The sequence below is a fragment of the Cyanistes caeruleus genome, chromosome 14, assembly GCF_971803275.1.
Source record: "Cyanistes caeruleus chromosome 14, bCyaCae1.hap1.1, whole genome shotgun sequence".
NCBI lineage: Eukaryota > Metazoa > Chordata > Aves > Passeriformes > Paridae > Cyanistes > Cyanistes caeruleus.
This window is the reverse complement of record NC_141714.1, coordinates 10,465,539-10,492,587: the sequence shown is the minus strand read 5'-3', so window position 1 is coordinate 10,492,587 and position 27,049 is coordinate 10,465,539. Positions and strand designations below refer to the sequence as shown.

General features: G+C 41.6%; 1 protein-coding gene across 3 annotated transcripts in view; it reads left to right on the top strand.

Moving 5' to 3' along the window:
- The window catches only part of SH2D1A (SH2 domain containing 1A), a 39,598-nt gene extending 15,071 nt beyond the window's left edge, over window positions 1-24,527 (top strand). Inside the window, exons 1-4 of one of the 3 annotated variants that reach the window (XM_023926080.2) lie at window positions 4,496-8,517; window positions 21,103-21,166; window positions 23,514-23,649; window positions 24,009-24,527. In XM_023926080.2, the coding sequence (XP_023781848.1) occupies window positions 8,381-8,517; window positions 21,103-21,166; window positions 23,514-23,649; window positions 24,009-24,049 (378 nt within the window). In that variant the 5' untranslated portion in view covers window positions 4,496-8,380 and the 3' untranslated portion in view covers window positions 24,050-24,527. Of the gene's footprint in view, window positions 1-4,495; window positions 8,518-21,102; window positions 21,167-23,513; window positions 23,819-24,008 lie in introns of those variants that run through there. The other 2 variants (XR_015276294.1, XM_086850274.1) reach the window with 2 other exon arrangements.
- Window positions 24,528-27,049: the final 2,522 nt, after the last annotated feature.

The following is a 27,049-nucleotide window of genomic DNA, read 5'->3' as shown; positions in this document are numbered from 1 at the left end:
ATTTTTATTTTGCCATGAGCAATGTTTGGTTTCAGGGGAAGCTGTTTGTGCATCACCACAAATTTGATAGTATGGGATGATGAGGTGAGAACTGTCATAAAAGAAACCTGGATTATACAATAAACTGCTCCCATTGGGATCAACTGGTACATTCTGAATTCTGTATTTATGAACCTTCAGGAGAGTGTCATTTGCCTCACCCTACAGCTGGGTACTGGGAAGGAGAAACTTCATTATAGATGAGATTATGGTATGGTATGGTATGGTATGGGGTATGGTGTATGGTATGGTGTGGTATGGTATGGTATGGTATGGTATGGTGTATGGTATGGTGTGGTGTGGTGTGGTGTGGTGTGGTATGGTATGGTGTGGTATGGTATGGTATGGTATGGTATGGGGTATGGTGTATGGTATGGTGTATGGTATGGTGTATGGTATGGTGTATGGTATGGTGTATGGTATGGTATGGTATGGTATGGTATGGTATGGTATGGTATGGTATGGTATGGTATGGTATGGTATGGTATGGTACAGACTTCCTAACAGAAAAGCAGGTCAGGATGTGCTGCCAGGGTGGCAGAGACTCCTGTGCTCTTTGTGTTCATCGTTGGCACCATGAGATCTGGGCACTGTTGAAATAGATACCAAGTAAAATAAAATAAAAGTACACAGAAGGACTGCAAAAACAACTTTGCTCTGTGATTTTTCAGAGTTCACCAAAGCTTATTAGGAAAAAACCAAACAAAATACTTGAGAGGTGACTTAACTCCAGGGAATAAACACACTTACTTAGGGAAAAAATAATGGGTGTCAAAGAGCTTTCTGGCTTAGCTTTGAAAAGTGTAATGAGATCCAGTGGATGAAATCTGGAGCCAGACACATTTGAATTGGAAACATGACCTATATTTTTAATGGTGAGCGTGCTTAGTCATTGGAACAAAATACTCACAAAGTGGTGGATTCTCTCCTCTTGATGGCCTCAAATCAAGACTAGGTGCCTTACTGGGAGATAAGCTTTAGTCAAAAATAGTTATGCTTTAGTCAAACACATGTTACAGGGCTTGATATAGAGGTAATTGAGAAAATGTAATGGTCTGTGGCATCCAGGAGGTCAGGCCAGATGGTATAATGATCCCTTCTGGCCTCAAACTCAATGAATCTCGGAATGAATATAAATGCTATCATCTGGATCAACATTTGAAATAATTGCAGGCAGAGATTAGACACGCAATTGCATATGGTTCAGAATTGATAAACTTTCCTCCCCTCCAGAAGAAAGGCCCTTATTTATGCCTAATTGCATGGTGCTGTTGTAATTCAGATAAATATCCATTAGAAACTCATGTGATGTCAGCAAATCAACTTGAGCTTCTGTGTGTGTGTGGTGTGGAAATCTGGTTTCTGAAGCTGAATATTCAACTGCTGACTTGCCCGCACAGGAATGGATCCAGGAAGAGATCTCGCGTGGACATTTGCTTTGCCCTGAGAGTACCCTGATGTGATTTAACCCTGTCAACTTTGAAGTTGGTTCAGCTAAATTATAAAGACATGGAGGTCCTGGGCTTCAAAGCAGCTGGGTGCCTAATGCTGATGACTGCCTGCACATTGCTGAATTTTACAGGAAAGAGTTGTTGAAAGTGTAATAGCAAAAACTAAAAAGGTTCAAGCTTCTGAGTAGATTTTCTTATGTTGATACTATCAGAAACAGCATCTCTGCTTGGCAATGCACATGCACCTGCAAAATAGCCCGCTCTTGCACTGCTTCTGCAGAAGGAAGATACACGAAATATTAACTGGCAAAAGAAACCGCATTAAAACACAGATGACTTTTAATATGAATTTCACCTATATGATGTAGCTTTCAATTTTAGTGTTATCTCGCTCACAAAACATTCAAAACAACTGTGCAGGTAAGCAGGGAGGCTACGCAGAGGAAATAATACTGTTAAAATTCAGTGAAATGTCATCATTTATGGCATTTTGGGCATTTACCTGTGCTCAGAAGACAATTGTTGATGAGTTTCATTCATAAAGGTCCACAACCTTTTGCATTCTTGATTCTTCTCCACAATGAGTTCTGATTGATGGCACCAAACACTTAATTTCCAGGTGATGAGAAAGTTTATTTTCTTAAGTTCCCAGCACCATAAGGAAATTCTCATAGTAGCTAATGTGCACCTTGAGGACTGAATATTCTGAGGTAATGCAGTTTTTCCTTAGGCTATACATTTAATTTAAAGGGGGAAAAAGCGTGGATCTACAACCACCCTGACCAACTACCATGTTCACGGTGTTAAGTCACGTCCTCAAGTGCCATGTCTGCACATTTTTTTGAACACTTCCAGGGATGGTGCCACTTCCCTGGGCAGTCTGTTCCAGTGCTTGACCATCCTTTCCATGAAAAAAACTTTTCCTAATGTCAAATTTAGATCTTTCCCGATGCAGCTTGATGCCTTTCCTCTTGTCCTGTCATTTGTTACCTGGGAGAAGAGACCTCACCTTCCATCACCCTCCTTTTGGGGAGTTGTAGAGAGCAAGAGGGCATCCTCCTTTGCTCCAGGCTAAACACAGGCTGGCCTTTCTTAATATGAATGATGTTTGTGTCCCAGAATATAAACCTGGAATCAAAACCTATATCCAAACTCTTTTTATTATAATCAGCTTCCATTTCTGCCCTCTTTTTCCCAAGCTACACGTATAGAATATGATGACTAACATGGAGACTGTATAAATACATGCTTATTTGTGAATTTTAAGCCACAAGTTCTTTGTCTTCTCCTTCTGCATTGATGCCCAGAACCTTGCAGCTAATCACACATTTGCTAATTGTAGACTGCTTTTCTCAACCTCTTTCATTTCAGCTTAAAAAGGAAACATGATAATGGTGACTCTGCAGATACTCTAAAATAACCAATGTTTTTCTGAATCTCAGCATTATTTTGTTATGGGAATAGCAAATATCTCTCTGCAGATACTATTCTATACCATTCTGGATATTTTTTCAGATTACACTAAAAATGAAAGTGACATGAAATAGTGAAAATAATATTTAAAGTTATCTGTGTTTTAATGTGGCATTTTATCAGTTAGATATTTTGTCCAAAACTCTACAAAAGCTCCTGGTTTTGAGGGTGCTTTTTCAGTACTTTTACAGGGATGGCATTTATGATAACACTGTTGTATCAGCAATGCTACTAATGCAGATAGTTTGCTTTTTGTCTTGCTTTATAGTCCTTTATACAAGGCCTTCCTATAACAGTTCTGCAGTAGCATTAATTTCATAAAGGTCTTGAAGGTCATTCTTATTTCCAGTCAAATAACAATACCTGAGAATTTTAATGATAGTCTTGCATTAATGTTATAATATTCAGAATTGTTATAAAATTCAACAATGTATGAAAATGTCATTGCTAGGGATGAATGAAGCAGCTCATCTGAAAATGAAAATCAGCCCAAATCTTTCAAAAGGTGTTAAAAAAACTTCAGATAATTTCATTTTCTCTCTCCCTACTGCTACTTCTCAAGTACTTCTACAAGTTCCGGCACCTGAAATGTCATCATAATTGATTTTTTAGACAAAGGAAGTGCTTACAGCTGATTATCTAAACTTAAGTACAGCATTTGGTACAGTGCCATGTGGGAAATTATTACCTAAAAGGGGAGATAAAGACAGAAATCAAAAAGTGAGTAAGAATGTGAGGGTAGGAGGAGATCAGTACTGAGGGAAGGTAGTAAGGCTTCTCAGACATCAGTCTTGGGTCTAGTAATATTTAACATTTTTAATTAATGATGATCCTATAAAAAAATAAGTGTGTGCTAATGGAATTTACCAGTGGCATAAGGGAGGGAGGCACTGTCACTGCAGAGATGAATAACACTCTCATTTAGGAAGAACTGAGTGACCTTGAGAATAGGATAAATTAGACAAAATTCAGAAGCATTTGACTGCCAGTTCGTGCATCTGGTTTTTGTTAATCAGGTTTCTACTATACCATGCTCATAGGTAAGAAAACACTAAGGAAGGGAAAACACAGATACAAATCTAGGTATTTTCACCAGGGTAATGAAACACCTGTAATGGTGTATGAGGCAAGGGTTAGAAATCAGCCAGGATAGTGCACACTATTCACAAATGATTCTCTTCAGTTTTGGGAAACTGTGGAAAAAGATGATTAGAGTGACCATGGAAAGGGAGAGCCTGCAGTGCAGAGGAATTTGGCAAAATGAATGCTGAGGGAAGCCACTATAAATACCGCAGGGGCATAAGCTCTAGGAAGAGAAAACATCTATTTAAACTGAAGGACAACATTGGCACAAGAACAAATGAGCATAAATTGGCCATGAATAAATTTAGGATAGGAACTGGAAGCAGGTTTCCAAACAACAGAATAGCAATGTTCTGAAATTGCTTTCCAGTGAGAACAGTGGAAAAAACAACAACAAATCCCAAACTACTTTTAAGATGGACTTAAATGAGTTTCTGAATGATGTGTTTGGCTAAGATAGCAGAGAAGTAGACTTGATGACCCAAGAGGTCTATGAAGTCCTATCTGTCTATGCCTATTTTTCATGACCAAATATTTCAGAGCACTCTTAAGTACTTCCTTTCCTTCATGTATTTTTTAGAGCATACTGCAGGAATTGCTAGCTGGACTGATTTAGGGAAGGCACAAAACAGTGGCGTCCAAAATATGCTGAATAGTCTCCAAACAAAACAAGACAAGTGTGCAGTGCTTGGGTGCTTAAAGAAATCACCATTTTCTGTGGAAGGGGATGGGTACATAATCCCAATGGGAGCAGCATCCCTTTGACCCTCAATTCTCTCTCACTTCCCTGTGCTCCCAAGCCTGCTGCTTTATTTTGCCATCTCAGCCCCACGGCACAGATGCAGCAGTGTGAAATAGGATGGCAAACAATGCTTTAGATCCACAAGATTAAATGGATGAAATCCGGAGCAGTCAGTATGCATCTGACTGGATGCCAAACTGCAGTGAAGATGGCTTGTTTGGGGACATTCTTCCAGCCTCACTAGTGTGGTACAGAGCTATGTTAGCATGTCATGGTTTTTCTTTTCTCAACCCAGGAAGCTGCTATGTCCTTTGGTTTAGTTTATCCTGCTTGGTGCTCTCTGGTCTAGTTTTTACAGTTATTAGAAAAGCCTCTGCCTGAATTAAGGTGCAAATGAAACCATATGCCAAAGTCAATTGTATGGATTTTATTTAATAGTAAGTATGAGAGAATGAGAGAGCAAGAGAAAGGAAGAGAAAGGAATAGAAAAGAGATGAGAGGGAGGGACAGAAAGAGAGTGACAGAGACAGAATAAAGAAAATATCACCACTCCCTGGATCCCAGCGATGTTCCTTTGATCCTCTCTAGCTAGTCTTCTTGGTGGTGAGGGTCCCCCAAAAACCACAGAATCCAATGGAATAATATATGCTCAGGCCAGGTGGGAATGCCCAGGTACCTCCCCCTGTTTGTCAGTCTCTTGCAGCAGGCTCTAGATCTGTTGCATCACGTTGCATCACATACAATGCTGTGGTGAAAGGCCTCAGCAATGAGTCTGGGGGTCTTTGAGGATCTTTGATGAATTATGACAGCCCTATAGCTGCCTCCCATGTAGATGTCCCATGGATGTGGCCTGTGGGGTTGGGGATTCCATAGCTGAGCCTATTTGTGTAAAGGAGGATGGATGTTCAGTGCCTCTGACCAGAGGTTACGCCATGCACAAAAAAAATCGTGCCCCTACCCTTGGCTGGGGGGGGTCTGTGTAAAGCTGGCCTCTGTAGGCTGTGGTCTCCCACACCCCAACCCAGAGAGAGATGATCCTCAGCACAGCTGCTGGGTTTGGATTTCTTGTGGATGCATTCTTCTCCCTCAGCCTGAGATTATTGAACAATAGTGTCCCCTCCATTTTATCTACACAGCTTAACTCAAGGTCCAAAGTTCCAGTCAGGCATCTTCAAGGAGGAGTGGGCTTCTGTGCTTATAGTGTCTTTATACAGGTTTTTGCTGTAATGGGAAAAACTGCTTCATAATGATGTTTAAGGCATGGACCATTTCAGTCCTTGACAGGTGCTTCCGTGTTACTGTCCCTTGTTCCCAAAAACAGCATTTCTATGATTTCTTAAAAGCTGCAATTCCCCTAGTCAGTGGGGCTGTAAAGGGATTTGTATGGAAGCCTGGGGTTGAGATCAATAGCTGGAGTTGTATAGATTTCTTAACCAGATGAGTGAAGATTTGTGTTTACAGCTGTTTTACAGTAATAGATGTTTCTTCATCCAAGTGCTGGAGAATGTAGGTTGGCCTGGGTAATGTGGTGATTCCACATTAGGAAAGGGTCTCATAGTGGAAAGTTTTATGATTTTCTTTAGTTGAAATCTGATCAGTGGGACAATGAAAGCCGCAGAATTGAACGATTCTGGCTAGTTTTCCTCTCCAGCTAATTACACACATACTTTTTCTGGAATCAGCTATTAATATTGAGAATAGGTTAAGAAATGGGAAAGTTGGATGAAATCCCCAAGAGCACCCAAATAAGGAGTAATAGGCAGCAGTTTTACAGCTTGTTGCCATCCACATTAATCAGATTTGCACTAGGCAGCAGCTACTTTATGTGCAAATACTTTAACAACTGGTTTAAAAAACCAAGCAGGATGTCTGAGTCCCCAGGTTCACCTAAAGGGGGTAATGAATACCTGCATAATGAGATAGAAAGGCCATAAACTTGGTGGTGGGAGTTTTCAGTCTCTCTTCAGCTGAGGTTTCTGCAGCTTTCTCAGCATCTCAGCCAAGGGCGCAGTCACTTGCCAGGGTCTCCCTGTGGGGAAAGAGGCTCTCAGCCTCCAAGCGCTGCAGCTTTGCCATCAGTGACTTTGTGCAGTGCCCCATGCATGAGCTACCCTGATCAGAAATGCCTATCCCTCCAAAGGAAAAACTAAAGCTAATTTGAAAAAAAATATTTCCAAGGAAAAACTATATTGAAGATCAAAATGTAAAGACATGCACTGTGAAATGGTTGAGAGAAAACACTTTGATTGACTGAAACTTAAACAGAGCAGTCATTATTTTTAGTATTTTAAAATTTAATTTCTTTTCCTGAATTGTGTGTATCTTAAAAGCTATTTTTTCACCTACCCTTAACTTCAACAAGGACACAGCATCGGTGAGTACCTGGATGAGATGATTTCATCCTGCTCTGTCGTGCTAGTAAACTCAATTTAAAAGTAGTCAATCATAACCACAACCCATACTTATTGCTATATTTTACTGACTTCTTGCTCATGAAGGTGTGGGAACGTGGCTCTTTAAGGGAGGATGGCAGCCTTATGCTAGGGATCAATTTAGCCCTAAGCTTGCTGCAGCCTCGTGAAGCCAACCTGGTGGCCATAACTGCAGGGAAGCGTGCTTAGCCTTTCCATGGGTGGACTTATCTGTGGGGTGGAAATATCTGTGGGGGTATAAAGCACATTGAGAACTTGTTTGCAAACTGACCTGCATGTGCATGTGGGAGCATTCAACTGACAAGTATACTGAGAAAATGTCTTCAGACAGAGCAGGTGAAGAGAAATGGCTCTTTCAGACATGGCTCTGGATTTTGGATGCCAGCTCATGCCCCAGATGAAGGCAGCAGTGGCATCCAGGGAAATGTGAGGGGTGTCTTTGCGTGTGCCAAGGCTGTTGCCTGCCTCCAAGCGGGAGTAATGACCACCCTGACATCAACAGTGATGAAACAGCACCAAAGGCTTTGAAAACTCTCCCTCATGAGGTGAATCAGCTGGGGCTGCTGTCTGTGGGCACCGGAGCAGCTGGCGTGGAGCAGGGGCTGTGTTCGCACCTGCAGCCTGAGGTGAGTGGTCTGGTGGGACAGTGACAGTGAGGTCAGCTCACTTCCTCTAGTTTCATACCTGGGGATTTTAAAAACAAGAGGTTAAAAAATAATCCTGCTCGGGATGATAATCCCCTTGAGTTAACAGCAGAAGAGAGAAGTGCCTGGCACAGCCGCTGACAGCAGTGCCCTGGTCCTGCGCTCCCTGTCCCAGCCATTGTCCCCCCGGCCATCAGCGCCATCCCTGCTGAGCGGGGGCCGCGGGTGGATGTGACATGACACCCCTGCAGGAGAGCTGTGACCGTGACAGGGTGTTATAACCTACCTAAAAGGAGAACAGAAAGGGGCAAAGGAAAAACATACCCACAAAAATTCTGTGTTCGTTCCTCACTCTTCCCTCAGTGCTCTCACCCCGTGCAGAGGCTTCAGGGGTGCGAACACATCCTGTTTACATCTGCCACCAAGGCGGGGAGGCTGAGGGAGCGCACGGCTGAGGCACAGTCGGAGGAAGCGCCAAGCAGAGGGAGAGCGGCTGCAGCAGGAGGCGGCCCTGGCATGGACACAGTGCCCGTGTACCACGGGGCCATCACCCGAGAGGCCGGGGAGAAGCTGCTGCTGGCAGCGGGCACGGACGGCAGCTACCTGCTGCGGGACAGCGAGAGCATCCCGGGGGTCTACTGCCTCTGCGTGCTGTGAGTGCGGGAGCGGCGGGCTGGAAATGCGGGGCTGCCACGGGCTGGCCGGCTGGCAGCTGGTTTCCAACATTGTCCTCCACGATATGGGGTATCCCCGCAAGAAAATGTGTTCTAATGTTACCATCTGCTTACGTGAGTGAGAATTTTGGCTCCTTCACCTTGACTTAAAGACAGAAGGGTGCAATAAGTGCTGTGGGGTCCCTTGCAAAGCAAAAGAGGAGCAGGTTTTGCCTTGCAGAGCCCATGCTTCCAACAGGCAAAAAGCCATAAAGAGAAACCAGGCAGGCACATGGGAAGGATAAGTAAGGTGCCGTGGAGAAGTGCCAGGCGACTTGGCTCAGGATGGTGTGTACTGCCTCTTTGTGCTGGATAACCCTCTTGCTTTCTGCCTGTGTCCTCCTGCTTCTCTAGTGTGCTCATGGGTGTGCTCAGCAGCATCCCCATGACCTTGTCATCGGGAAAAGTAGCACCAAGTGCTGCCATCCAGAATGTGCCTTTGTTCAGGTTGCTCTCAGTCCCACCAGCCATGAGGCTGTGAGCAAACTACTTGTAATGCACATGAAATATTGATGGTAACAAACTAGGCGATAATGTTTCATCAAATAGGGTGAAAAGGAAGAGATCTGATGGGATGGTCTGTCAGAGAGAGGGTAAATGTTCCCCTGGGAGAGCTGCGGGACTTTATGTTCATAGGACCTCATTTTAATGGGGAAATTTAATTACCCTACTGTTGGCAAAATTCTTGGAAGTCCTGGTGACACTACCATTGTATCAGAAGAACAAAGATGACACTTATGCCTTACTTCACTAGGAGAAGGAACACTAGAGAAAACCCTTTTAGGTCCAGCATGAAATTAGCTAACAGGGAATTCAGGTACCTGGCAAAAAAACACAAGAGGAAGAAGGGTCCCAAGACAGGTTTTCCCCAAATCCCTTGAATACATTTCTGACAATATGTAATTAAGCCCTCGGTGAGCATCATTATCTTCCTGTTATAGACCAGTAAATGGAGACACACAAGAAGGTTATAGACAATCCAAAATTACACTATCCTCTTCTCAGGGAGAATATTTTTGTGGCAGAGGATGTATTTTTTCTTCTCTCATGAAATCAGGTGAACCAAGTTAGGTGCTCCTGCTAACAAATACCTTAACAGCAAGCTGAAAAATGGGAAATAAGAAGCATCTTGAGGTAAATGAAAATGGAATAGACATAGCAAGAGATAAGGAGTGCTATGATTCCTGTGATGGGAATAGGCAATAAAAGCAGAATCTTTTTAAAATAACTATCAGAGGAAATGGGGATATATCAGCCTTACACTCAGAAGTCATTCAGTGCAGGGGAAACACTAAGACATTAGAGAAAGGGTCAGGAAGAGTGTTACAATGCTGAATAAGATAGACAATACCAGAATAGGTCCACCATTAGTCTAAATCAGGATGTAGGTACGTAACAAGGTCTCTCAGTTGCACACAATCAGTTGGGATTTTTTGTATATTAGTAGTAATTTATGCCCTTTGAAGAATGAATGAAATTAAATAAAATATGAAAAATGAAAATAGGAAGAAGTTAAAGCATTTCTAACTGTCAAGCTCCGCAGTCTTTGGAAGAAAAGATACTTCAGTAAGAAACAGACCACATTGCTTCCAGAAATTATGGGCCATTCATGCCTTCATGTATGTTGCATTCAAACATATGTATGATAAAAACGAAAGGGTAACAGAAAAAGAAAAAGAAAAAAAAAAGATAAAAGAAAGATAATGGTGAATGTTATGCTGGCTTCTTACAGAGCATAGATCCTTAATAGTTATTCTATACAGGAAATTTGCAATAGCATCTTGGATAAATGTGGATAAAATTTAAATGAAAAATGTTATGATGAATATGAACTGATAAAGAAAGAAAGGTGGCTGAAGAATGGTAGAATTAAACCTTGGTTCCAATACTTCTTAATATTCAATTAAACTAATTATGTAAGAAATAGCAGATATGGTAAACAGCATATCACACAATAACTGAGACATTTTTCATATCAGGGGAGGATCCCACACTGAGGTGACAATGACATGTTTATAGCCCACTGAAGAAATGTGGGCTTTAAACTGGAGAACTGCCTTGACAGGCAAAGTTAGCCAAAGCAGAGCACTTTCATGGAGAAACTTGAGGAGCAGGAAAGGAAGGCATGAGAGATGGAGATATGTATTCCATGGAGAATGCTAAGTCTGGCTTTGGCAAAAGAAGCCAATGGACATAACCTGCCCAAATTCCAGTCTGAACATCATGGGCAGAGATGGAACAGGTGACAAACATGCATGTGTAGGGGAGCTCTGATAAAAACTGAGGGAAATATGCAGTTGCTGCATTTACTCTGTAAGAAAGAGAAAATTAAAGATGGAATAAGTAATTCTCTGCTTTTTAAAAATACTTCATTCTAAATTAATCGTGGGCATTTTTAGGAATAACAAAGTTATTAATCAATTTACATTTTGGTTCAGAATCCATGCTGAAGATCACTATAGGAATATATAGACACGTGAAGTTCAGATGAAAGATGAATTTACTAGAAGAAATGAAGTGATCTCTGAAACATGGGAAATAAAGCTGGTCAGCCATTGGATATACTGCAATAAGTATCAGAACTAAACAAAATATTTTGCAGGTTTCCAATGAAAATTTCTAAAGGGAATGTATCTATTTTATACTGCTGGTAGTGTTTCTATTGCCCTTAGAATAAAAAAAGAGAAAAATAGTCCAATTTTCCAAATCAAGACATGTTCACTCTGTCTTCTTTCCCCTCTCCCTCCACTTCCCTGGGGAAGTAAAACAAATCAAAATAAACATAAAGCCCTGCAGCTTTCCAGTTCCAACCCTTCTTATGTTCCTTTTCCCATCAGAGGGGAATTACATGGCACATTTCTCATGAAGAGAAAAGAAATATTTATCAAAAGAGCAATTAAGCATATATTTGGGTGACAGTGGTATCATCTGCTTGAATTCACATTAGTGGCTGCTCTGCACTTCCAGCTCCAGGTACTGTAATTGTCAAGTCCTGTGATTTCACTGCAGTGCTTTTGCTCAAACAATGTCTCCTTTTCCCAAGAAACTGCATAAATTTGTAATGCCACAATCACCACTACATCCTCCCTCTCGAGCACCTCCAAAAAGCCCTGACATATTTTGACAGGCTTTGAGCCTCTTAAGGCACACAATAAGGACTGCAGTGTTCATGGTCAGGCTCATTCACCTTTGCTTTTCCAATTAAAAAGCTGAGCCCTGACCTTTAGAAAGGAGAAGAGTCAAAGACTTCATGAATCCCTCGTGACTGACGCTGATTTTACAGGGCAAGCATAAAAGAGACAGGTAGTAGCATAAAACCTGACCTATAGAGGTGGGTAACTGCAGCAGGCAGGACCCTGTTGGAGCATTCATCTAGAAAACTCTGCTTTCTCTCTTTGTTTCTCCTGAGCTACTGATTTATCTCCCTTGAATGCCACTTTCCACTTTCTGAAGCTGGGATATGCACATGGTGTGCCTGAAAGCCTTCAAAGAGATAATGAATATATTCTTGGTGTGACTGCGGCAAAGCACAAAGGACCCACTTTCAAAAATATTTTAAGACCACAATTAAACTATGCATGGGAGAGTAGGAAGGTTTTGATTTGCAATTGTGTGCTCTGGGGCTCTTGCAAACAGAGGTGCTGCTTTCAGATTTTGGCAAAGATTTTAATACCAGATGCACCCAGGTTTTCATTGTATGAATATAGTTATCAAATTGATAATATATACTTTAAGGATGTTGTGAATATGTCAACAAAGGTACACAATCTTTTCCTGGAAATTTTTGGAGTTGCATTGAAAAGCAAGATTTTTGCTGAAAACTGGTATAGAAGAAATGCTTAGGCTTTATAAAACATACATGTTTTACCCATAAGCAAGTTAGATACTACACACAGTACACCAGGGTTTTAATATCAAACCTCATTGTTCCAGGGAGCTTTCTTTACTGGTCTGGTTTCCCCTTTGCTCAATGCCCCATTTGACATTTTTAGCACACTCAGAAATGCTCTGTGCTCACAGCTCCTAATGAAATCAACGGGGGACACGGGACACATGGTGACTACTTTGAGGAACAGCCTCTTAAACCATGCCTGAAAAATGTATAAATAAAATGCCTGAGAGTTCCACAAGCCCCATGTTCCTTTACAGATATATGAGCACACATGCAGGAACAAGCAGCTCATGCCTGAATTGGCAAAGATAAAGCATTTGTAGTTTGGGTTTTAAAATTCATATGCTTGAAAATACCGAGAATGTTAGTAGTTGTTTCAGAGCTTTAAGTAAGACAAACACGACGTGCTTGTCAAATTGTATGTTCAGATGATTTGTTTGAAACCAGCCGTTCGTGTACTGTGCTGCATTAAAATTGTGGAGAATAATCAAAAGCTGGAATTGAAAGCTGTTTAGAGGTCTTGAAGCAAAAGTAATGGCAACTGGGATAGGCTGCAGTCCTGTCAGATTTTATGTGTGCTATTTTTTCTGTCATTGTAACCACGGTGTGCAAGTTCAAGGCAATGTGCCCAAAGTTTCTGATGCAGCAGATACATCTGTATCTGCACAGTACAAAAGTTTAATACAGGATCACAAGCAAGCTTCAGCTTAGCATTTCCTTTGTTTCCTACATATTATTTTTGATAGAAATGGCAGAATAATTGCATTTTTAATAACACTGCACATAATAATCATAATTTAAAATGTAATTTAAAACAGAAGAAGGCCCTCAATTCAATGTTGCTGTTGCAAATATCATACATTGTTTTCAGCTTCGAAAAAAGTCTTCACACGCACAAAGATAAATTTTACTGAGGTATTTCAGGTGCCTGCTAACAAGAGCGAGTGTTGTCTTTGCTGAGCATAACTAACTTGGTTAATGACCTTCACATATTCCAATGACTTTTCTTGGAAAGGTAGACAGCCTGAATCATGGAAGTGATGAAGCTTAGTGTTAGTGGCCTGCCATAAGGTAATATCCTTCCACTTAGCATTTCGGATTTAAAGAAATTCATACTTTATTTCTGAATTTGAAGAAATTCCTCTTTGAAGTATTGTTTTTGGCTGGAATCTCCTTCTACCAGACTGACACAAACCCTGCTCAGAAAGGCTACAGACTTGCTCTTTAGGTAAATCAGCAGCATTTCTTCAGATGATTAGGAGTGTTGAAGTGGTGAAGATACTGAAAAACTTCTACAGAAATCTCTGCATAAATTCAGAACTATTTCACAAGATTTAACTTTCTCTTTTAAGCTTTTAATAATTTCAGAAGAGAAGATCAAGATAATGTATTTTCTTTATAATACTACAACATTACATCAAGTTAATATGTGTTACTGATGTCATATTTGGGGGTAAATTTTTCCCACAAGAAGTGTTGATGAAGGAATCAGTGACAGAAATCAGTGACAGAAGTGTTAATTCAAGTGCTGCTGTGAGTTAAGCTACAGTCCTTCTGTTGGGCTTTTCAGATGTAAACACCAGTTTAACCTATTTTATTCACTCTTGCAGACGTGGGGCTTGTCTTGCACATGATCTCAATGTGAATGCTATTTCTTCAGCTTGAGTTAGCTGATGGGTGGTAATTTCTAAGTTGTTGTACTTAGCTGAGACCTAAATAAGGAGGGAACCAGACTGTTTATCAGAAAATACAAATTCCAGGAGAGAATGAGGAGAACCTTGAAGGCTCCATGGCACTGCTGTGTATTCCCCTAAGTTCACGAGTTTTGGCTTTGTGGCAGCCGTCTGCCACCTCTGTAGCTCCTGTTGTGCCCATACCATCACCCACATTCCCTGTCTAGGGCTGCCCACCAGGAAACTGCCTGAATTTGGGCCCTCTGGGCATTCAGGAGCTGATGTGCACCTACGTCAAACACCTCTGAGAGGGCAGAAGTGTCTCCAACCTTCTTGTGCTCATCTGGTCCATGCCATTGACCTCTACTCCAAAAGCATGGAGTCCCCTTGAGCTCCCCAGCAGGGATCCTCTCCAGAGCAGTGTGGTACTCATCTCCTTAGCATTAAGTGGTTTCTAAGCATTATCTCTGTTTGAGAGATGAAGAGTTTAACTCTGTTTCACAGGGGAGAAAGGTGACACAGGAGGCCCAGATCTCCAGTATCCCCCAGCTTTGTGTTCCAGTGTAAGGCTGATGGGAAGGGATTCTGAGGTTGCCCAGTGTTATTCTGCACAACTTGCTGACTTTGCTTGCATTGCTGAGGTCTGTTTCCTTGTTTCATACAACTTTGGCTTCCAAAACATCCATCTTCTGTTCCTGGTTGTTTCAGCATTTTGTGCTGCTCCCAGACCAAACCCCCTCATCCTTTACCTCTGTATATCCCATTCCTTACTCATTTAGTCTTTCTGTCAGGTGTTCAATGTTTTTTTCTCTTTCTTTGCCCAGCTTGCGTAGATATTGGCCCCCTTTTCTTTCCTTCCACATCCATCCCATGTAATCCCTAACTTCTTGTCCAAAATGCCCAATTACTAAATTACCTTCTGGTTTTTATCTCACTAATCTAGGCTAGGCAACACACATACATTTGAGATCGCGGACACTGCTTGGCTGTGTGCCCATGGTACAACCAACCCAGGCATGGTGATGCTACAACTGCTAACAGCCTTTAGAGAGTGCCTCTCTTGCAGCCTAGAGAGCCACAACTGCTTTCAGGGAGCGCAAGAGATATACATTGTTTCAAACAAATTTTATGTCTTACTCTGAAAACTAGGCACCACCTCCTCTGACAATTAGAAGATTATTTTTTTTTTAATATGGGAAAAGCACTGTTTTGCCTAACATGTTCCCTTCTGCATTGTCCATCCCTAAATAAGGCTGAGGCAAGCACCTAAGAAATTAAATTTTAGTCTGAAATGAAGAAATGTGGCAAAGTTATAAGAAACTGGCTCTGGGCAGTATAATGATCGGAACCACTGTTTGTAGGCTACACCATGTTCTGGTTCTTAAACTATGTTGTAAAGTGAAATTCCAAGGTAAGGTCAGGTTGTAAATGTACCAGGCAAGAAGAGCTGATTGACATAATGCAGTGACATCTGAAGAGAAAGATACATACATAAGAAGAAATTGATGTAATTTATTGCCAACATGACTTTCCCTTGTCTCTCTTTCTCCCTTTTAATTTGTTCAATTAGGCTCAAAAATGAATAAAAATTAGTTAAATAAAATTTCTCAACTGAGATGCAAAATATTTGGAAATGATTTTAAAGTATACCATGCAGCTGAAATGTCATCATTAATTTTAATCTGCAGCATGCATCTAATGTCCTCGGGCTATTTTAATGGTGCAGAAGATTGTAATCATTCACCTGTTAAAGTAAATGCAGCTTTAACAGGTTTGATCACAGCTGAAAAGGAGGAATGAAGAAGACAGGTAGACAGATGGTGTTTCAGAATGTCATCTGTGAACTATGCCTTGGTAACTCTTGGGAGGACTTATCTGGCTATAAAGAAAAGAAAAAAGCCTGTAATATAAAGTGGACTGGTTCCTGTAACAGTAACTTTTCCTAGGTGTTCCTTTGACAAAGTTTTCCAAGGGAAAGTATTGAAATAGAGACTGTGTTAGTGCAGTTCCCAGCTGGTATAACATGTCCTTCCCTATGGAGACAAAAAAAAAAAAAAAGAAATATCATAAAAATGTCATTAATGACCAAAAGCACTTTTTCATAAGTGGTATCTGGTATTGTCCTTACAGCAACGACTCTTTTCTGCCTCCCCTCACCAGCATTTTTGCATTTTTTGCCTTTGATCAAAAATTTATAGAGCTTCATTCATCAAGATGTTTATTCATGATTGCTCCTGTCCCTTGAGCTTTGCTGTTGTGAGTGAGCCTCTGTCTGTCCTTGGGACAGGTGAAAGGATGGGGGAGCCCTTCAGTGAATTTTTACCTGGGTGTCATGAACTGGTCCTCCTCCAAGATGTGCTGGTACTCCACACTCAGCTCTCTGAGATCAGACTACATATAGGAACATTGTGTCCCTCCAGGAGCTTTTTTGCTGCCCTAAAGAGAATAAAATGTAGAAAATTGAGTTGTCCTCTCATGTTAGCTGGGGAATTTCCCATTTCCTGAGACTCAAGCTTCAGTAAATGAACCTTTTTGCCTGCTTTTGCCCAGTGTTACATGCTTTACTCTTTGGAAGGTAATGTCCTCTACAATCTCAATTTTAATTTGTATAGTTAATTTTCTTTTAAGAAAAACACCTTGATCTTCCTTCAGCCCGCACTGATCTTAGTTCATGTTAGGTAGATTAAATCATAAAAACCTTTCTCGTGGGAGGCTTTTCCCCATGTAGCAGTAAACTTGGCCCAAAATCATGTAAATGGAAGGTAAAAAACTCTTTGAAGTGGTAATGAAGTAATTTCCTGCTGCACGACAAAGTTTTGATAAGATCACATTCATTGGGAGAGTACTTATCAGAAAAGCTGTAATTCATTTTGTGGGGACCAAGGTCCCAATGGAAAATAGTTCAATGGGAAGACCTAGCTGTTCATCCTCTTCCTTCCTTTGTGCTTTGCCTTTGAAGAGGCAGATGTGGAAGTCCAGATCATCTCCCATTTACACAGTGTCTTGCTTTCCTGGTGGCTTCAGTGCCAATAATAGATGATAATGTTATGTTTTTCAACTTAAGCACAGTAAAATCTGTTAGACCTTTCAGTCTTTCCTTCTCTGGGAAAATCAACATTTGCCAGGAGAGTGGAGAGCTCTCACTTGTCCCTCACGAGGCTGTGATAACAATGTCATTCTCCTCCGATTCTCCACACTGTTCTCAAAGCATCCATCTTCTCAAATTCTTGTTCCTTTTTCAAAACCTCATGGACTTTTAATCTGGACTATCCTTTGTGCTTTCCCTGTGCTCAGCTGAAATATTTTACAGTGTAATTTTCTGAAAAATGCAGGATAGCTGCCTGTCTTGTATCTCACCATACTTCAATACTGAATATTATTTTATCTGACCTCTATTTTTCAATTCATTCTGCTTAGCAAACCTGTCTGGCAGAGTGCTGAGAGCCAACAGACAGCTCAGGGTGAGAACAGTACCACAGCCCCTCAACCTCTTCAACTCATGCAATCTCTGATATAGAGAAAACATTGAAAGAAACAATAAATGGCAGCTTTCCAGACAGCTGTGCTGTTTGTGGAAAAATCAGATTTTAAAGGGACTGAGGGAGTTGGAAAAACATTTCTTTTGGGAAAACTAAGAACCAAGACAGGGTAGTAGAATCATAGAATCATAAAATGGCTTGGGTTGAAAGGGACTTTAAACACCCTCTAATTCATCCAGTTAATCTAATCATCTAGTTCCATCTTGCCCTGACATGGGCAGGGATGCCACCCACTAAACGAGGTTGTTCATACCCTTATGCACAGTGTTGTATTGAAAACAGAAGGCAAGAGAATGAGTTTTAGATGTATAGATACTGATTCTGATGGTTTTGAGACTTGAAAAAAAAATCACTGTGGAGAAGGTTAAATACCCACTTCAGAAAGATGGAACAAAATGCCAGGACCTCTCTGGTATTTCCCAGTACATAATGTCATGTGAAATCCTCATTTCAGTAACCATGTGTTAGCTGGTGTTCTACATACTTAGGTACAGCAAAGCTGCTTGTGACTTTTTAAAAAAAGATTAATGTGAATATCATGTTATCATGAAAAGCTGATGACACAGGCACAGCTCTCAGCCTTTAAGAAAGAATGGTACAAGATGATGGTACAAGACTGTCTGAGGGCCCTAAAGGTAGACAGTGGATTCCCTGAACAAGAACATATATAATCTAGTGGCTTAGAGAAATGTGCTTTTAACCAACTGGGTTTGAGCTGTGGCCTCAAACACCACTGATCATGGTGCCATGACAGGAAAGCAATTCCATATTCTTCCCTCCTCCTGCAGCTGCAACAGGTTGTTCACATCTCTTCCCACAGTCCAAATCCCTGATGAACTGCAGCTTGCTGGGGAAAAGAGAGAGGAAAAGCAGTGATGGCAGTTTTCCTCCTTGGGTTTCCATGAAGTCGACATGGCCAGCTGCTTTTCATGTCTTTCTGGTGGCATATAGAAAGTCTGGGGAAAAGGCTGTCTTGGTGGACATGAAGAAGTGGATGAAGTTGTGGTGGGATTGTGGGGCAGTATCAGGTACCTTCCCATACTTGAGAGGGTGGCAGTGTCTCAGCTGTGCACAGTGGGCTTGTCCCTGCAGCAGCTCAGATGGGAGGGAATGGCTTTGTGTCCTTCACCTCTGTGTCTGATCATAGTGGGAGTCGAGCGGTGGGGGCAGAACTCACAAATTACCACAGGCATTTTGCTCCCATTTTGAGGGGTTGTAGCAGAGTGCCAGCTCTTAACAACTTCCTGCTTGGGCAAACTGTACCAGACACCACTTTGCAAAGGATGCTGTAATGGCTTTTAAACAGGAAATTTTCCAGAAGCCATGACACAGATCACAAGTAACTTCAATCATATGACATGTGTGTCATTGATGGTTTCTCATATTTTGTAGTAACAGCTTTAATGCTATGCATAACTGGAAAGAAATACAGTATATTTCTGCTTTCTTAGGAATAAGAAGTGATGGTCAAATAGGGAATGGTACCTAAAATTCTGCTGTGTATTCATGTAAATCTATGTAGTGTGAAATAGAAGCATAGAATCATAGAACATGCTGAGTTAGAAGGGATCCATCGGGATCATTAAGTCTAACTCCTGGCACAGTGCAGGATCTCCCAAGAATCACACCATGTGCCTGAGAGCACAGTCCAAATGCTGCTTGAACTCAATACAATCTTTCTTATGTGATACTGAATCAAAGGGTTAAAAGAACTTAGAATCTAAGAATGTAGCTAGCAAGGCAGAGGCAATATATTTTGATTAAGAGGGGTATTTGAAACTATGTGAAGGATTAATAATTATTAGATGGTGTCACCCTGAAAACTCAGCTTCTGAGCTTGCTGACATGGTTTTCTAAGGACTTTCCCAGGAGAGTAACTATAAACATAGATATGTGTACATTCTTTCTGTTACACATCTTGTGATGGGCATCTCTCATGGCCAGTGCAGTGAGAAAGTGTTATCCTGACTATCCAATCCCTGGCCATGGTCAGAAGCCTATAAATCCTGGGAGGAAAAATAAACTTTCTCTCTTCCTTTCACCACACCTCAACCTGTGTCTGCATGATCTATTCATCTTCAGCGGTAACATCATGGTCCTAATCGAGCTAAGGCAACATATTATTTGCTCGACTTAGTTGTGTTACAGAAGGAGGCAAGAAAGATGAGCCATTGTGAAGATGAAGATACCATAACTGTACCTGGGCCCAGAAACCAGCCAGAACCAGGATAGGGAGGCCTGGATTACAGCCAAAGGATTAGAGAGCCTGCCAACAAGACAAAGATGATAAGTTTAACATGAGGAAGAGGTTCCTGGCATCATCTTAAAAGGCTACTGACCCATTTCATGACCCACCAACTCAATTAGAAAGAACTATGCAGGTGCAGGACTTGGAGCTCATTTTAATATGAAGTGGGGCTAGGTGGGGTTAGGAAATGCATATGTATGGACATAGTACATGATCACCTGAATATGTAAGACTTTTGTAGATAAAAGAGGGCAAGAGCTTTGTGGATTTTGCACACATCCCTGAGAGGCTTACTCCCCGTGTTGCCCAGTGTTGTAATCATAATAGACATACACTCTCTAACTTTAACTAGTTGGGAGGTTTTGTCTGCGTATCAATACCATCTAAACTAATGTTGTACCCATGGAGCTGCTATTAATTGATTTGGAGGTAAATTTTTGGATATTAGTGTTGTAATCTAACATGTAAATCATTCACTGAGTTGGGTTTGTGAGAGAAGCAAGAGTGACTTTGGCACAAGTTGTGCCTTGTGTTTTAGTCTATGGCTCCTTATTCCCCAAAGACTCTGATTTTAGAAGAAGGATGATTCCATACTCTCATATGTCTCTTTTATCAATATTTGAAAGTTGGGAACCTATGGACAAAGAAAAGAGTAATTGATTTAACTCCTTTTTGTGGGTATAGCTTTCCAAATAAATTACAGTAATGACATTGCTTCTGTTAACATCTGCGTTTAAATGAGTCACAGAACATTAATGCTACCCGTCAAAAATACACCTTTTCTTTTTGCAGGGAAAGAGTTTCTGGTGTGTGTCACTGAAAGGATGTCACTGAAAAAAAAAAAATTCTGAAAAGGGAATGAAAGCAACACCATTTAACCTAAAATAACTGAATACTGATAAACTAGATCTGAGTCAGACCAATCCCTCTCATCCCAAAAAACCCCAGTAGGTTTATCACTGCATCTGGCCAGTGGGTTTTTCAGCTACCTAGAGCCTTTAGAGGTGAATTTATTTTTAAGAAAAAGCGAGCAGATGAGCTGATTCTCACATAACAGTGTAGTTCTTGTGAAAAAGTATCAGGAGAAATTAATAATAAATGCCTGAGGTTTTTATTTTTTATTATTTTAAATTTTTTTAATATTTTTTTTTATTTGTTTGTTTTTCCCCACAGGCATCAGGGTTATGTTTATACCTACAGAGTGTCCCAGACAGAAACTGGATCCTGGAGTGCTGAGGTGTGTATTTCTCATTTCCCTTCTGAAAATTTCTACATCCTGTCTGATATAGATTATAGATTTAATGAAATATATTCAAATTATTCGTGTTTCTGCCTTGTCTGATTTTTATTGATGGTAATCGATCTAGAGTGCATCCATCTATAAGATGTTTTGGTGCCACCTCTGACAGTCTAGAACTCATAAATTAATTCCCTGTTTCATTTCAGCTGTTGCATAATGCAATAGTGCATCATTTTGCATCATTTTAAATGGCAAAAATATTGTGGTTTTATAATTTGACAAGCACAATCTGTTTCCTTCTATCCTATGTACCATCAATGTCAGAATATTAAAGAAATAATTTTCAGTGTACTGTGTTTTAATTCATTAATCCAGATTGATTAATCATAAGTGAAAAATATATAGGGTAGCCTAAACTTGATACAAAATATATTTTGCCCCATCTGAAAGAAACTGGTAATTTGGATGCAGAAAAACATTACTTGTAATACAGACAACATTTAGGTTGATGAAATTGGGATGTTAATCTCTGTTTATTTTATGATTTTTTTCCTTTGGATGTAGCATGTGTATTAATTCATAATTAGCTTTCTGTTTGCATCTTAATGAAAACTTATTTCAAATATTCTGTGATTTCTAGATAGGCATAATTCCTTGGCCATTACTATATTAGATGTAATTCTGGAAGACAAAACTGATTCTTGGGGTTGCTCCTTACAGATTAGGGGGTAGAAGTGACTGACACTACTGTGGAGTAGGTAATTATCCATGTGACCCTTGGGAGTAGTGCTCACTAACTCTTTCTATAAGACATCAGTGGTTGATGTAAGGGCTAGGATTTGTAGTGCCCAAGACAGAAGTTTTTCAGGGCAGTGTGAGGGTGACAGTGCACCCATCATGCCAGGGCAAGCACTGGCATCTGTGAAAGGATTCCAGGGCACCAGGAACGTCCTGTGGTGGGTAATTCCCTGAGTGAGGCTGCAGCCTGCTTTAGCTCCAGGTGACATCACCATCTGCAGTGAGGTTTTTCTGATGTTATATAGACCTGCTACAATGTCTGGCCTGTGACCTGCACTGATGTTCTATGTGTGGCTTTTGGGCTTTCCCTGGCTGTATTTTAGGCAAGCCTTATGTGAGTTTCACACCATAGGTGCGCTGAAGGCCCAGGCTTCTCTGTGCATTCACTGAAGGAGAAGATCCTAGCTACAGATCCATGATACCAACCCTTCCCTTAAGGAACAGAAACTTTTAAGTAAATGTTGCAAAGACCACGCTGGCCTCAGCTGTTAGATGCAGCAGCCTAGGTCCAACTTATCCCCATAGAGTGTGCCTCCAAGGCCAAAACAGACTCCAGGTGCAGCTGGTCCTTTCCTGCTTCTGCTTCCTTCCCTGTGGCTGGTTAGTCTCTGAGTAAAGTCAGGTCACACCCATCTTTCAAGGATGAGGCAGGGTATTTGAAACAGTGCTGGTGAAATCCCAACCAGTGTGAAGGCTCCAGGGATGCTGGATTTAGCTCACAGCTGCTGTGACAGCAGTGTCCCTTGAGTGGGACTATGATGACAGGACCCAAGCTTGTCCTCCCTTGACTTTGGTGAAGAGTTCTTAGGAGAACACCCTGAAGGCTTTAACACAAACACTGGATTTTTGATTAAAAGCACACGTAGTTTCATTTTGTACTGTTTGAAAAGTTGCTAATGCAGAGAGATGGAAAGACTCCCACTTTTAATAAATAGATAATATTTGGCTGCTGTCTTTCTACAAGAAGTAGACAGGAATACTCAATGAACACACAAGCCAGTATTGAATGCTCCAAGTAGGGTTTGCAAAGAGACTGTGACCTTGCTGCAATTTAGTGGTGTGAGGACTCCCTCTCTGTGGTAAGCCCAGGCAACTCTTTAAGTTTTCTCATTGGTGTTTCTAGGATGGAACTATCTTACTGATACAGGCTAAGAAGTTATTGGTAAGGAGGTTAAATTACTGGCTGGAATAAATCAGGGTCAGAAATAGCAAAGGGTCACTTGCAAGTCTGCCTAATCAGTGTGGCAGGTGAGTGTGGGTAATTAGTGTGGGTTTCTCTTCTAGTGATTCAGAAATTGTCCCTCTTCCAACTTTCACTCGCCTTGCTGCTGGAAACTGCTCAGTGTAGGAAGGCTGGGATGCCCTGGGGAAAGCAGAGAGCAGTGCAGCTCACTGACTCACCTTGAACTGGCACATCAGGCGGTTCACATCCATGGCTGGCTCCTTCCCTGGGAGATGTGTGCATTTCTGAGGACGAGGCCTGTGTGCCAGAACAGCTGTTGGGTATCCAGCACCCCTTCTCACCTCTCCCCCTTTGGCTTTGCAGACAGCGCCTGGGGTCCACCGGCGGCTCTTTCGGAAAGTGCACAACCTCATTTCAGCCTTCCAGAAACCCAACCAAGGCATTGTAACACCCCTGCAGAACCCAGTTGTCAACCACATGAAAGCCAACTACTCCCCAGGTACTGGTGGGAGGAGGACACCTTGGCTGCAGCTGAGCAGAGCCCTCCATGGTGGCAGGGATAGAGGTCTTAGACTTACTTGTATATTTGACCTGAATTAGCCAGCAGAGTGACATTGGCAAAAATGTGCCCTAACTTTGATATTGTGTGATTTGAAATGCTGTCACTCAGGTGCTCTTTACAGATAGGGCCTGTCAATGTGATAAGAAAATAGATTTTGAATATGTATTCCTGAGTGCTGCGGCAGCATTGGCTGCCTTCCCTCACCATCACCCTCACTCATGGAGGTATGAGCCTTCTGGACTGTCCATTTTCTTACAGTGTTCCTCTGTTCATATATTTGTGTTTATTTCTCTTAGGGAGCAATGAAGGCTATGACTTCCACCTGCAGCCATCATGAGGATGTCTCCCCAAGTGTGACACAACCACATCTTCCAGCATCTCCTCTAATCCATGCTTTAAAATAGAACGATTTATATGATTTATATGATAACAAATACAACTCTGTGAGTTTTCTTTTAAACATTTGCAGAAATGTGTATTTCATAGAATTTATTGCTCAAGATGTAGAAGTTTAAGTTTCAGAATGCTTTGAACTTAAGAGTGGGATATTTTTTGGTTTTGTTTTGGATTTTCCCAAGAGAGGATAAAAAAACATGAACTGATAAATATTTCATGTTTTTTTTCTCACTTTGTACTGTCAAGTAAAAATATTTTTCCCTTCAAGATCATTCTTAATTAATAATTAGTTATTAATTTTACATTGCTTAACTTTGGATGCTGCTTTGCTTTGTTCTGGTTGGCATTATGCAGAATTGGGCAAATGCCCTTTTATAACCTTAGGAGAATTGTTTGCATTAAAGTGTCCTTGCCTTGGATGGGCTGTGTGTTTGTCATTCATACAATTTCTAAAGATATTCCAGATGTGACACCATGAGGATCCCCACTAACTGATTTCCCATCAAACCAGTCACTCTGCCCTCCAACAAAATCTGTAGTTTTCACCAATGACCAAGAGCTTAAGTAATGCACAGAGTAACTGAAAGCACCCAATGAAGTGGAAAGCCTTGTTCTTTGCTCTTAGGTGTTCCCTGTGCTTGAAACAAGCCATTCTTGCATAGAAGTTAAAAAAATATATTATTTTTGCATTATAACTTTTCTTTTCCTCTCTGTGCATTTCCCTGCCACTGTTTGGCTCCTAGAGGGGAGTTTTGAATCTACAGGACTCATTAGCTCTGCAGGGTCAGCATGAGGCTACTGGAGAACTCAGAGGACATGCCTTTTGTGCTTGGGGTGGAACAAGTGTTATGGCACTGTGCTAATGGACTGGCAGACAGTAAGAAACACTTTTGAACAGACTAGGTGTCCTATATGACCGTCTTGATTGAGGACATGGGACTGTGTTTGAGGAGACAGGGCTGTGTTGCATTGCAATGCACAGTCCAGACAACCTCTATGTGGATTTTTGCCAGGTAGGCTTGTGTGAGTTCCTGTGGGCTTTGGGAGGGAGCACAGCTAGAGCCCAGCCTTGTTTGTGTGCAAGGGGGATGTGTCTGGTCCAGATGGCTGGTTTGTGCCACCAATGGTCATGCTTCAACAAACATAAATAGTCCTGGCTACCAAAAGAATGTGAGTCTCACATGCTCCCTGCCAAAGCAGAAGACTAATGGTGACTGCAAATGGACTACAAAAATACATATAATTACAGAAAAACAACCCTTAAACATTGTATAGGCACCTTTGTGTTGCTCTGGTTATGTTTTATGCCTATACTTCTCTCTTCTGCCGATCTTGGAAGGCTGAAAATATTTCGTAAGAGAGAAAGAGGTTTTTTCCAGAAATGCCAGACTGCAGACTCAGGGAGAACAAAACTGAATTTCACCAGACATTGCCACCTGCAGCTTGGTGGCACAGTAGGAGGCTCCACACCTGCCTTGTTTTCACCTTACTAAAGGCAAGTTGGATGTGAACAATGACAGAACTAAGTGGGCTGCAAGTCCAGGATTCAGCAAAGTGGGGATGCTCCAAGCAGCATTTGATAAAACTGAAAGGTTGACCTTTTTACGCCTCTGAGTGTGTGAGGGAGACAGTGCAAGCGATAAAAGATTTTCTGTGAAGCACATGTTTCTTGTAAACCAGCAATAGGAGCAAGTGCAATAAATGAACAGTCCTGTCTTAAGAGGGACTAGTGGGCTACATTGCTGCAAAGTTGTGGTTGAGGCATTTTCAGTTCATTACCAGTTTCTGTCTAATTGAAGGCCAAATTTCATCTACGGTGAACTGTCCCATTGTATTTTACACTGCATGTACATATATTGCTCTGTGCCTTCTTTGTACGTGTGCTTGTTGGTTGAAATTAGTTTTAATACAGTGCCATACAGTGGCAGATCCAGCATGATTTCCTCTTTAATAAAATATTTAAAGGCTGTTTTTTTATTGTTACATAACTCAGCAAATGCACTGCCTGGTTTGCTGTCACTTGTGTCCATTGAAGTTTTCCCTTCTCCTCCCTGCCTTAAAGGTTTCCCAGCCTGCTGTGAGCCTGTGGCATCTGGTCCCTGGCAGTTCCTCTCCAGCTTTACAAACCATGCTTCCCCAAAGCCTGCTGAGCTGCTGGGTGCTGGCAGTGTGTGTGTGCAGCCCCAGCCTTCCCAGGGAGCTCTTCTGCTTTCCAAGTGCTGGGTCTAAACCCCTTGTTTATCTGGCCTCTCCTGGGAGCAGGAGCAGGTGTGCCTGGAAATCATCCCTGGCAGATGATTACACAGTGGTAGGGATGCAAGCAGTGGGAAGAACTTTGCCCAGGAGCTATTTCCTAGAGAACTGTCCTATTGACTTGAGGCTGAGGCTGCATGTGGAAAACCTGCAGCACACAAGCAGCAGCTGCCTGCCTGCTTTGCTGTGCAGTGAGCTGAGGGTAACTGGTTTGACTGTGCTTGACTCCAGAAGTACATTGTTCTTCTGAAAAATACATAAAATAGGCCAGAAGATGCCATTTTTGTTTAAAGCCGAGAATATTGTTTCCATTTCTGGCGTAAATTATTAAGACAGAGGCTTGTATTGTTTCTTTTGGGTACCCAAGGGTCTGGAATTGCTGTAGGCTTAAACAAGGTGGAAACAGAGAGAAGCTGATGGTGCCTGTGAGATGAGAAGTAGATGTTTGGTTATGGGAACAGTAAAAGGGAAATTATATTGATTTCCTACAATGACTTAGGTGTGAAAAGCTACAGATCCTTTTAGAGAGAAGCAGCTGCATTTTGTGGGTATGACTTCCCACATGATGTCAGTATTGCCTGCTGCTTCCTTCCCACCTTCTCTGTCACGCTGCATCCCCACAGGGCTTGGCCCCTCTCTGCTGCCCTGTTTCCCTGCCAGCCCTCCCACCCCTATCCCCTCGCTGCCA